General features: G+C 40.4%; 1 protein-coding gene across 1 annotated transcript in view; it reads left to right on the top strand.

Annotated features, from left to right (window-relative positions):
- The window catches only part of LOC110959820 (sphingosine kinase 1), a 46,068-nt gene that overhangs the window by 13,244 nt on the left and 19,699 nt on the right, over positions 1-13,125 (top strand). Inside the window, exon 2 of the mRNA XM_022206807.2 lies at positions 5,711-5,860. Within this exon, the coding sequence (XP_022062499.2) occupies positions 5,711-5,860 (150 nt within the window). The remainder of the gene's footprint in view (positions 1-5,710; positions 5,861-13,125) is intronic.

Raw genomic sequence — 13,125 nt, 5'->3', positions numbered from 1 at the left:
CTGATTTGGAGAAGCGAGACACCAGTGTGACTGACTGACGTAAGTCATCTTTGAGTCAGTGTGAGTCGCCAGGAAGTGGTTACACTTCAAATAATCATGACTGTGTAAGGTCATAGATATTTTCTCTAAAACAAGCTGAGTTTCCCTTGACTTGTATAACCTGAAATATCAGAACATTCTGAATATCAACAACTAAATACACTGTAGTTTATTTCGTATAACTGTGAGAACTTATAGACCCTGACAATGGATTAGTGAAGCTGCAGATTTTAGGGAGTAAGAAAATCTAATATTGAAATTTTAATTAACAACTTACCATCGAGACAAAGCTTGACTGCACACCATCATCTGCTCAGCTGTGTTACGTACTCTGCTACATTTGCTGCATACACAGTTAAACATATTGTAAAATAAATAAATAAATAAATAAATGTGGCTCCTTGGCTGGACAAACTGTGTGATGCATTTCTAAATTATAGCAAACATCATTTTATGTGCTATGCTGTGTAAAGAAAATTTTGATATTACGATATATTTCTGACATAATGCTGGCCAAACGATGTATCAGTCGTGCTCTAAAATCTAATTCAGTGTCAATACAACAGATCTGTCTCAAATTCTTTTTTTTACGAGACTCCTACATTATTTGTCCAAACACTGATGGTTCTGCTTTATGTTTATTATTGAGGTTATTGTTTGTGATGTTGGTGCACTGGAGTGCAATACGTTTAATAATGTTCCTAATATATTGCCTCCTGCCTGTATGTTAGTAGGTTAAAGTAGTATCTTGTATTGAATTGCAATAGATTTTACAGATGTACCTAATAAAATGGTCTGTGAGAGTATAATGCAGTTTTATACCTAAAACACATACAGTACATGTTCAGAAATTGCCCCTGGTTTGTTTTGCTTTTAGTAAAAAGACAGAAGATGATGGAAAAAAAAAAGATTTTCACTGAGGAAAATTGCTTTTCAAGTTTACCATTAAACCCTCATCTGTGTTAATAGAAGCTGTCACAGTGCTGACTGTGGAGGAGCGCTGTCACATAAAACTAAGAAAGTTGTCTATTCTCAGACTCTATATGCACTCATATAGCTATTATAAGGAACCTTTCCGGAAAATGTGTTTTTTCCGGCTCCCGGGTTTTCCCTTTCATTTAGGCCGTCATTTCCTGTGGCGAATACCTCAGTAGTGATTATTCCATTAAGATCTGGGACAGTTCCCATGCTGTTGGTTTGAAGAGAGCAGATGAGACGTCTGTAATCACAGATCAAGCAAACGTAGCTGAGATGCGGAGCAGAGCTTTGTTGCTGCAAGTTTGCTGTTGTTTTTCTATCTTTTTCATGTGGGCTGCTGTTTGTGAGGTTGCTTCTTAATCTGCAGCAAAGCCAACCACTTAATCACATCATCCAAGACGGTAATGTACTATCTTCCAACAGCTTTAAAATCTTGGTAATTACGCCTGTCGGAGTGCTGGCGATAATATGATTTAAGACACTAAATTGGTGTCTGTGGCGAAGGTGCATGAGTCGACAATTAGGACTACATCCCTTCGAAACAAACGCACCATGCACATTATCTGCCGTCATAAACCACCAAAATAATAACCTGCTTTTTCTTTATTATAGATTTAGTTGGGTTTTAAAATAGATTTTGTCTGCAGTCCTTAGCATCCCTCATTAGATGTGTGTCTCACTCAGTGCCATGAAGCTGCTGCAGCAGAGTTAATGACAGAGGAGGAAACCTGGAGCGTGGACAGAGACGAGGAGATAGATGTTGCCCTCTGGAATGTTTTGAAAAGGGGAGGGGTGCCACACAGGAAGTGGCATGGGATTGGATTTGGCCAGCAAGGACCGTTGTGTGGGTGTTGGGGCACGCACACAGACACGCACGGCAAGGTCAGGGCGTTCAGTGCCAGCTGTCACGCCAGCTGATTCATGAGGCCACTTCTGTGGCTTTCCCCCAGGAGTCCAGTCGTTATGATTTTGAGATGACTCCATTCAAATGATACAAGGAGATGTGAAATTGTTCTACTGTTACAAACCAGCCAGAACCCACCCGTGCTGTATGTGCCTTTATGAACCGATAAGTATTTGTTCTAATGTCTAGAAACAGAAGTTGGTTTTTTGCCTTAATGTACAATATATTTTATATTCAACCGTGGCAGTAATGGGTCTATAGTGATGGCAGTGTTTGTCATGGAGCGCTCTGCCACTGTGGTCCAGACTGAAATATCTCAACAACTACTCTGTGAACCACCTTAAACTTTGCTTCAGACAGTTGTAGTCCCCAGAGGATGAATCCTACTGGCAGTCTCCTGTTATTTAACCTAGCGGCAACAGTACGATGACAGTTTTTAATTTAGAGAGAAACACTGAATAGCTTTGCTAATAAATTTGGTACAGACACTGGAATAATCGCATCTTATTCCAGACTTTCCATAGAGCACCATCACAATCTTTTAATAGATCCCATGCTTTCATTTAGTATATGACCAAGTAACTAATGACAGTTCAGTTAGCCTCAGCTGATAGTGATAGTAAATGTTAGTGCTGCAAATAAAGACTATGTTTACTGTGAATTAATCTGTCCATTATTTTCTCAATTAACCGATTAGTTGTTTGGTCTTTAAAAATATCAGAAAACGGTAAAGGATGTTGATTAGTGTTTAATACAGCCCAATATGATGCCCTTAAATGTCTTGTTTTGTCCACAACCCGAAAATATTCAGATATAAGGTGTTGAATTTGGACTCTTTAAAAAAAAGTTGCTTTTACTAATCAGTTATCAAAGCGATTAATTGAATAGTTAACAACTAATTCATTAATCACTGCAGCCTGGTAAGTGTTAGCATGCCAACAGTAAATAGCAAGTTACCATGCTAATGTTAGCATTTAACATATGGAATTGCTGTGCGAAAGTACAGCATCTTCTACTGCAGGAATTTGGAGCAAGTTATGTAGTTATTTTATATCTTCTTTTATACCTTGCAGTGAGGATTTATTGCAGGAATCATGTATTAGAATGCAATAAAATCAGTAAGGTGTACCTAATAAACTGGCTATTGAGTGTGTGTGTGAGGAGATATCAACCGTTCACAAAAAGTTGCAACACTGGAGAGTTTACCTGAGGTCACACTCCTGAGACGAACAGCCATTGAGGAGCCTCAATGTGGGAACATTTTTTTCTCACCTGTTTTTCTACATTCCAGCATTAACACAGTGTAGCGTAGTACCCATTAAATGAAAACCTGCTGATTAGGTTTATGAGGCAGTGAGACATACTCATCACCAAAGCACCTACGCTTTAGTAGCTCCCGCCCATCGTTACTCATTTATCACTTGTCAGACTTGTTTGGATGACAATCCAGTAGGCTGCAGTACAAAATCACATCCACGAGGAAAACCACTGCAGGGTTTTTGCCTGTCAGGCTGAAATAGTCTGTATTTGTACGTGTGTGTTGACAAGGCATGACACAGAAAACAGTCTTATTGGACTGAGCCATTTCTACAACAGAGGGGATTTTTTTTTGTACATATCTATAAAATAATCCCACAGCTGCAGCGTGTCAAATGTGGCTGATGTCTTCTTGTCAAAATTCTCTCTTTATTTGACTCGTTTCCCACCTGAGCTGAGACACAGACATTTTAAGAGAGAGGATGAAAGGAGAAAACATTCAGAAGTTGTTTGTTCCAGATCTGTGGACAGGTAAAAAAAATAACATTTTTTTAGAGAAATCTGCTATCCCCTAAGCTTCCTTTTCATTTCTCTCCCACACAAGCTCATATCATATTTCAATTTAGCTTCGCAGTCTTATCTCAGATATTGAATAACAATCTAGTATTTGGTAAAGCACATGCTGATACTTAATTAATCCTTCCCAGGCATTGTAGGACAGAAGGCCAGCAGCAGTTCCTCTTTTTTAGCCCCTGCTGTGCCTCAGAGAGACCACCATCTTCAGAGTGTTTTAAAAAGATTTGGGATCTGTGTTTAGAAGTGTGTAACCTTGTGCAACCCGCTCAAATCTGTTTGATCCCCAAGATATTTTGAACACTAATTTGCATCAACCCTGCTGTTAAAAATTTAGCAGAGGCTGCTGCTTCTGCACTCATCCATCTGGATGCAAGCAGTGTAGCAGGATTAATATTGTGTGTGTGTGTGTGTGTGTGTGTGTGTGTGTGTGTGTGTGTGTGTGTGTGTGTGTGTGTGTGTGTGTGTGTGTGTGTGTGTGTGTGTGTGTGTGTGTGTGTGTGTGTGTGTGTGTGTGTGTGTGTGTGTGTGTGTGTGTGTGTGTGTGTGTGTTGGATAATGTGTAGCTGGTCGCTGACCTTTGTTTCTGCTTGTATCCACAAATCTCCTGCCATTTCTCTGCACAATGCCACTTTATTAGGGAGTTTTTGAAAATATATGCCTCTGACATTGAAATAGATAAAACTGCAGCTAAGATGCAGCAGCAGATGTGTTGTACTGTAGGTAAAAATAACAATATAGATTAGGCAACACATGTGTCACTATGTTACACACCACATCAAAAGCATGATTACTGCATCAAAACATGCAACATTTATGAAACGTTTTTTTCATGAGCTTTACAGGTTGAGGTGATCACACAAGCAGGTGGTGCAGACAAAATATATAAAATGCATCAGAGCATGCAAATACCAGCTAATGATTAATTGACATTAAGAATACAATGTGCACAATTTCCAAAGCTGCAGTCTGTACTGTATGATTTCCTGTATGTCTCTATGTACAGGTTTACACTACATTTTATTATATAACCTCTTGTCTGGATTCTAGCAGGAGAGTTAGTCTCATGCTATACAGCAGTGGTTCTTTCCTGCTGTAAAATTAATTCTGTGTTTCAGCGCTAAAAATGCTTCAGCATCTCTACTGAGCTCCACCAAAGCTGGTGCAGAGAGATAAGTGTCCAGTTTGTGTGTCCATCGCTAAATATCCCAGTACACAGATTCCCAGGTGTCCTTCCTGATCGTTTATTCAGTAGAAACATTCAGTGCTGCTCCTTTTGTGTTTTCTACCTCTGTAGGATTCACTTTCTGAGAGGGAACACTGTTGAATCTACCCTTTGAAAACCCAGTCACCTCATGAAGTAAATATAGGTTTTGACTAAAGGTGTTTGAAGATTACATTTGGAATGTAAAGTTTTGTCTGCTGCATACGGTAGTTCTGGTCGTTTTGTTTAAAGTCATTTTGATTGGGTGTAGCTCCAATCACAGTTTTCTTTTAGGTATTGAATTGCTGAAAAGAATGTTGATTTTTCTCAACACAATTGTAAAACATGGTTATCTAATCACAATCAGATACGGTATTAGGGAGTGGTCATTATTACATATGTACCTCAATGGTTGTTGAACTTGAAGAAGGCCTGATAAGTCCAGGGAGAGCTGGCCTTATCTTGACCAGCTGCATGAAATGAGGGTGTCAGGTCAACACAGGGAACGTACATGTACATGTTCTCCTGGTCAACCTTGTTTATATTCCTGCTTTTAACTACTTCTTGGCATCCTTTTTCTCCTTGAAATTATTGGGATCTAACATTAAATAAATAGGACCTTTACAGCAGTAGATAATCTAAAATGTTTTATTAAAACATGTCTCTCAACAGGAATGTGTTTGCACTGGTATTGATTTACAGGTTATTTAGTCCATTGGCGAGTTGTCAAATTTTCCTTTTCTCTCCTTGTGTAGGGGTGTTGTTGAGTGAGCTGTCCCGTCCATGCCGGATGATGCTGCTGGTGAACCCACAGAGTGGGAAGGGACAGGCGCTCATTCTGTACAACAACCACATCCAACGGATGTTCAACGAGGCCGGTATCATACACACTCTGGTTATTACTGGTGAGTTGTAGCCCGATCCTTTGTTTATGTCCACTGGGTATTGTAAGCAGAGAGCACAGTTTATGGCAGAATCCTAGGAATATAAATTCTGAGTAATTTCCTTGATCAGTATTCAGCAGTCAATCAATACTTAATAACTGATTCCTCAAATTCAGCACAGTGTACATCTGTGCTCTGCTCATATTTCAGACACATGGGGTAGCAAAATCGGCTATGTCACGTATGTCACTGGGATATAGGAAAACTGTCCTAGTTGATCCTGCTATGCTATACACACAGGTTCTCCTTTGAGGCCATTCGGCATCCCAGAAGTCTTTGTCATGTGGCCCATAGTGAGCTAAACCCCAAACAGCTCCTCTGGTTTGCTACAGTATTAAACAGTGAGAGGTCATGGATCCATGTGCTACAGCTGATCCACAATGCATTGGTTTTAATAACTTTAGTTTATTTGAAGTGGGTATTATCTAGGAAAATTGTCTTTGATTGGTCTCTATATCATCCATCCATCCATCCTCTATACACTGCTTTATCCTCACAAGGGTCGCGGTGGGTGCTGGAGCCTCTCCCAGCTGACCCGGACGAAGGCAGGGGACACCCTGGACAGGTCGCCAGTCTGTCACAGGGCTACATATACAGACAAACAATCACACTCACACCTACGGGCAATTTAGAGTCATCAATTAACCTCAGCATATTTTTGGACTGTGGGAGGAAGCCGGAGTGCCCGGAGAAAACCCACGCATGCACAGGGAGAACATGCAAACTCCATGCAGAAAGATCCCAGGCCCACCCCGGGATTTGAACCAGGGATCTTCTTGCTGCAAGGCGAAAGTGCTAACCACTACGCCGCTGAGCAGTCTCTATATCAGCAGATACTAAATATTAAAAGATTCAGATCTGATCTGGAGGCAGAAACACTTGTTTGTTTGTTTAGTCGAGACACACAAATGCAATCTGAAAATAACACTTCAGACAGTCTGTCCTAAAGATTTGATTTGAGAAACAAATTTGGTTTGCCTGCAATCTGAAAGAAGCTCAAGACTTTTCACATTTCCTTGAAAACTGTAAATTAATATTTGTTCTTTGCTAATCTTTCTCTATTTCACCCAGATTTGTTTCTGATGCAATAAGGAGTATGTGGGCTGCAGTGTAAACTAGTATTTTGTCAACCATCCAAAGAAGATGAGTCGATATATAATCAAACATCCTTGAGCAGGATATTTAATCTTTTTCCGCTCCACAGTGTTGGGAGAAATTGTCCTTAATAAATAAGATGAAATAAAGAGTTGTCTTCCAGGGCTATTTGCATATTTGTTTTAGCTGATGAGTTAACAGACCTTGAACATCAAAAAAAAAAAAAAACGATGCGCAACTGAATACACAGTAGAAAACAACACACTCATCTCATGGATCTTTTGTAACTGTACTCTCATTATAATTTTATCACTGTAACATTGTCTTTTAAAATATTGTCAGGTCTTATGGGACAAACAAATAGCACAGCCTCGCACACAATCACCTCTCGGAAATATATCCCCCACCGACATAACAGTAAAGGACAGAGAATGATCACACTAACAAACACGCACAATGATACCCACAGCTCAGCAAAGAGCACAGAAGCAACAACAACAACATCTCCCCACTGCTCCAGCTTTCCTCTTTCTCTGTTTCTCCTCCTAGTTTAAATCCTCTTCTTGTTTTCAGCCTGTCCCCATCGTTATGCTGATCAACTGCCTCTGACCCATATGCATGCAGAGATGTTATGTAATAAATATGTGTACACACAGTCAGACACACATATGGATAAGGACACATCCATCATAAACACACGCATTCGCACAAAATCCCCTTTTCCATGATTTGTTTTGATATAATCTTGCAGTGACTGATACTGATGTGTTCATAGTCATCTCTGTAATCCACTCCAGGTGGTAATGATCATACAGTGCAGTGTTAGAAACACTCGCCCCTTATTGTATCATGACAGATAGATAACTTATCAGCAGAAACGCCATAGCTGCTCTCAGCCCCTGAGCATCTTAAATTATTCGGTGAAAATTTCTCCTTGTGTGTCATTTTCAGTTTCACCCTCTGTGTTTGTTCATAAATCAGTGCAGTGTCAGCTAACAGACAGTAAATGTCTTTCATCACAGTGGTGGGTGCACAGAGGAAGAAAAGAGGGCGAGCAGAAAGAAAATCAAAGCCAGGAGACATGAAAATCCTCTTGTACTGTGCAGAAAGTGTAGGAAACACAGAGAACCTTTGTTTTTTATTTCAGAGATGTAGTTTTTGATAAGTTAATCCTGGAAATAATAATGGAATAATCCCCAAATCTACATCTATGCGACAGCATGACCACTAAGGGGAAATTTAGAAACCTATGTTATGGACAATCTCTTTAACTGATCAACTTCTGAAATAAATCGTTGTCTTTAATCTCTCCCAAATGGCCCTGCATGAACCCACAGTAGGAGAGTACAAAAGATCTCCAGCAGGCTTGTTCAGAGATGTGCGCCCCTCGGGGATAGAGAGAAAGTATTTAGACGAGAATCTGTGAGAACGGATTAATAATCTTCCTGACCTTCACCCCGGTACTGAAGGGAATTCGTAGTGTGTCAACTGATAAACCTGTCAAGCATTTACTGTAGCCGACTGCACATTTGATCAGAGTTTTGAGGATAAATTTGCATGTTTGCCATCTGTGTGCTCTGGTTATTAATCTGTCCCCACTGATACTTGACCCCACGGGGACTCAGTTGAGATGCATAAAATACTCTGATTTGAAGATGAATTTGCTTCTGACATGATTTTCCAGAATAGAATAGAGTCAGCTGAATATCCATCCATCCATTATCTATACACTGCTTATTCCTCGTTGGAGTCATGAGGGACTGGAGTCTATCCACGCTGACTTGTTTTACTTGTCGTCTTACTACTCCTATGTAACAGAAAGTCCGTTGTCATGATGCTGTACATCGACAATCCTGCTCGCACCTTATTCTGCGCTGAACACACCTTGGATGTGAGAGGACTAACCACAAAATGTTTTTCATTTTTGACCACTTACACTACTGTTCAAAAGTTTGGGGTCACCCAGACAATTTTATGTGTTTCATGAGAACTCACACCTTTATTCAAGTGCTACATAATTGCACAAGACTTTTCTAATCATCAATTAGCCTTTCAACACCATTAGCTAACACAATGTAGCATTAGAACACAGGAGTGATGGTTGCTGGAAATGTTCTCTGTACGCCTATGTAGATATTCTATTAAAAATCATCTGTTTCTAGCTTGAATAGTCATTTACCACATTAACAATGTCTACACTGTATTTCTGATTAATTGAATGTTATCTTCATTGAAATAGAAAAAGCTTTTCCTTCAAAAGTAAAGACATTTCTGAGTGACCCCAAACTATTGAATGGTAGTGTACATTAAACACACAAAGTGGGAAAACACAGCCGTCTCCAGGTTTGCTTTGTTGCTTTTTACCAGATATAGTTTACGTACCTGGAGAAACAGAGGAGTGAAAAGGCACACAGGTTAACCAATTTAGTCATTAAACTCATTAAATGCAGAGAAACTGTATTAGCGTTACTGCTTACAGTGTAGCTGCTATTTTATGGAATTTTACTTACTGTGGGCTCATTTTTTTACTGCAGTATAACACCTTGCACTTCTATGGAAACTCAGAAAGGTTCTCTGGGCAGTTTGACACAGTTAAAAATCAAATAAAAATTTAATTTCTTTGATTTTTTTTATTGAAAATATCTGGAATCATGTTCAACATTTTTTTAAGTGCCCTCAGGTGTTACCAATACTGAAAATTTATAACTCTACATCAGTGGTCGGCAACTGGCGGCCTGCGGGCCAAAACTGGCCCGTCAGGAATAATATCTGGCCCGCCAGATGATTTTGAAAATTTGATTTGGCACGGAGCCAAGCCAGTCCGTCACCGCAACACGAAAGTCGCGTGGTCGGCTGCTGCCGGGCATTTCCGCGTTTGCGCTACTGGTCGGACACGGTTGTACCAGCCAGATTTAACTGAGCAACAGTGTGTGCAAAACGTGTGTGTGTGTCTCGGGAGTCATTTTTAATACATCTGTGATCAGAATTGAGACGTGTGTCCCAAGCAGCGGTGATCAGCTGTAGAAGCTCCGCTGCTCGCGGTATCGCCCCCCGCTCGCACAATCGGAGCGCACCCCCTCGCAGGTTGGCCCGCTGTTCGATTGTTTACAAACATTTTGGCCTGAAGCCACATCTACTTGCCGACCCCTGCTCTACATCCTATGAATATTTTTCTACTATATTTTTTTTATCCTCACACTTGTCTCCTGTCTGAAGCTTCAGTTCAACCAACTTAAAAAGTCCCTGATTTTTTTATCAGGTGACTGTTGTTTGCAGGTGAAACACTCATAGCCTCTTAGCTGCCGAGGACTGCAGTACAAATGGTTTATTTTTTTGTGATTTAAAAAAAAAGAAACATGGTAATGTAGAAGTGTTTTTGATGCTGTTTAGTTAGAGAGGCTTTAGTTGAGACACACCCATTTAGAGTAGCATATTTCCAGTGAAAAATATGTTTCATAATGTGTTTGGCAATTTACACTTTCTAACAACATCTAGCTGTTCATGTGTTGGCATCTGTACGAGTCGTATCTGCTATGTGGAAACTAACAGAAGTGGACAGACTCATTATTGGATCCTTGGCTGTGTGGCAGCTGTGGGCACTGCCAGGGGTGGAGGATGGATGAAGGATGACTGCACTGCTGGAGGGTTGCGGTGAAGAGTGTGTCGGTCTGTGTGTGTTTTTGGTGTATGTTTGTGAGTTTCTGCACGTGCAAAGATGGCACACTGATTCCTCCCAGGCAGCCTCCTCACTGCTCAGGCATCCTATGACGTCTGTCAGACAGTATTAATTAAAAGATGTCTTTCTCTTCTGCATGGACTCATGTGCTCAATACAGATTACAAATGTTAACCGGAGGAGACGGATATCCCCTGAAACAACATCACTGTGTTGCTCCTTTTCTGGCTTTCTTTCTTGTTCAGTCTTTTGTTCTTTCATTTTTGACAACAATGTACTGGCTTCCTTATATTAAAAAAAAAAAACTGGCATGGCTCACAGATCAAAACATGTTCAGTGGAGCTTCATTCTCTGCTCTGGAAAAGAGGGCAACTAGAGGACAAGGATCCTGGAAACATCCTAGATCACACATAGTTATGAAAAGAAGCAAGTTATAAATATTTCAAAGGTTCTTGTTAAGGAAGAATCCAGGAAATCTCACTGGAGCAGTGCAAGAAAGCTGCACAAGACAACTGACAATTTGACAGCTGCTGTAGACATTGTTACACATTGGTGGTGCACAACAGTAGAGAGGCATTGATCTAAAAATCTAGAGGTCCTCGGAGATAACACGGCAAACTCAGACACAAAATTGGCTCATGGGCGATATGGGACAGCCCGTCAATAATGTTGTCATGATGCTGAAAACCTGGGGCTGTGTAAAGATATAGCTTGCATCACGGAAAGGGTACGTTTTTTGGCCCATGCCTCGTATTTGGAACCAAAAGGTGACTGAGCATTCTTTGATTATTTATTTCCTGCATATTTCCCATTAATGTCGCTTTTGTGACTCTAAGTGTCATGCTGACTCTGCACTCTTCTCTCGTAGAGATTCAGGAAAACAAGGACAATCCGCCATGAGCCCTATGCAGCCTTCCAAAGATAGACAGTTTTTACACAAATCATTTAAACATTTGTTTTCAAGTCTGACCAAAGATAAACACAGAAATCAGCCAGCTGGAACACACATTTTGCGAACTCCCCTGGGGATATCCTTCTGGGGGAACTTGCCAGCTGACCTAATCACAGACATATCGCACACTGGGTTGTTTACATGTGTGATGCTGACTTCCACTGTAATCACACCGTCCACAGAGTAAACAGCAGATTACTCCATAGACCATTATGAAGTTGATAGTAGGTAATTTCACTTTAATTTCAGCTGTATTTATTGAAACAGGAGTCTGCTAATGAGCTAAATCTAATGGAAGATGAGACTGGGATGATAGAGGCAGAGAGACAACAAGACATTCTTAAAAATAACATATCAAGGGGTCAAAGATCTGTGCTCACAACTCTGCTGCTAATTAAGGAGGAACACTTGGCTGGACAGACCTATTGGAAAATCTCCATGACTCTGTGAATGTGATTAATTTCATTTGTTGATGAGGTTTCAGCCAGAAGAAAAAAACAAGGTCGGCTGAACCAAGCAAAGGACAAACTGGTACAGTTAGAAAATTGGCCATAACAGGATCTGATTTCTGTGTTATTTCAATGAGATTCAAAAACAAATGCTTAAACTGGTTTGTATGAATTATTGGATGTCTTTGGAAAGTTACAAGAAACTCATGATGCCTCGCTAAATGCCGTTCACAAACTGCTTTGTCCGAATGCTCATTTCTATGGATTTCTACAAAAGAGGTGGACACTGCGAAGTTGGCGTAAAAATTAGAGCCACTTGTCTTTGGGAATTCTCGGTCATCCAGGTCGTGGTATTCCAAGGAGTCAGTAAAAAGGCAAGATTCAACATCTCTAAGAGCCTAAAAGAGAAGACCAGCTGTTTGTTTACTGAAGCTCCAAGGATCACAGAAGCCACATTATTGGAAATATTTCAGGCTGAAATGACTTCTTAAAGCCATTTTGCTGCTTCAGTTTTCCAATTTATATTTCCAGTATTTTGAGAGTACACTACTTAATTTGTGACTTTCCTGTAAAATATTTGGTTTCTTATTTTGGGCAATTGGAAACATGCAGTTGTTTGCCCCAGTGTAATCACTCATAGATTATAAATGCAGTGTAACTGGTGTAGATGCTGCCTTTGTGAAATAGGACATCCTTCCACCATTTCCAGGACTTGCTTGTTTAATACAGTGGTTACCACTTACCACCATATAATTGCAGCTTGGTGTGTTTTTACTTTTAAAGTTCAACAGTATCTTGATTGTCCCTCATTTTTAGGCACTTTTTCCAGTGGCTCACCGCAAGAGAGCGCCCATGTTTAAACTCCTGTTAGCTGATCGTGGTTCAGGCTTAGCTGAGGGCAGCATCAGAACAGGAAGTGTCTGTCAGCGCCGTGTAGCCACAACCCATTGGAGTCTCTCTGGATCTGTGATGAGGGGTGTTTCTGTTACCGTCTTCTGGAGAAAAATATAACTTCACACACTTAACTGGAGTGAAAGTATTCCTCCTTTGGTGGA

Source organism: Acanthochromis polyacanthus, chromosome 3 (genome assembly GCF_021347895.1).
Source record: "Acanthochromis polyacanthus isolate Apoly-LR-REF ecotype Palm Island chromosome 3, KAUST_Apoly_ChrSc, whole genome shotgun sequence".
NCBI classification, from domain to species: Eukaryota; Metazoa; Chordata; class Actinopteri; family Pomacentridae; genus Acanthochromis; species Acanthochromis polyacanthus.
This window is presented reverse-complemented; position numbering and strand designations above follow the sequence as displayed.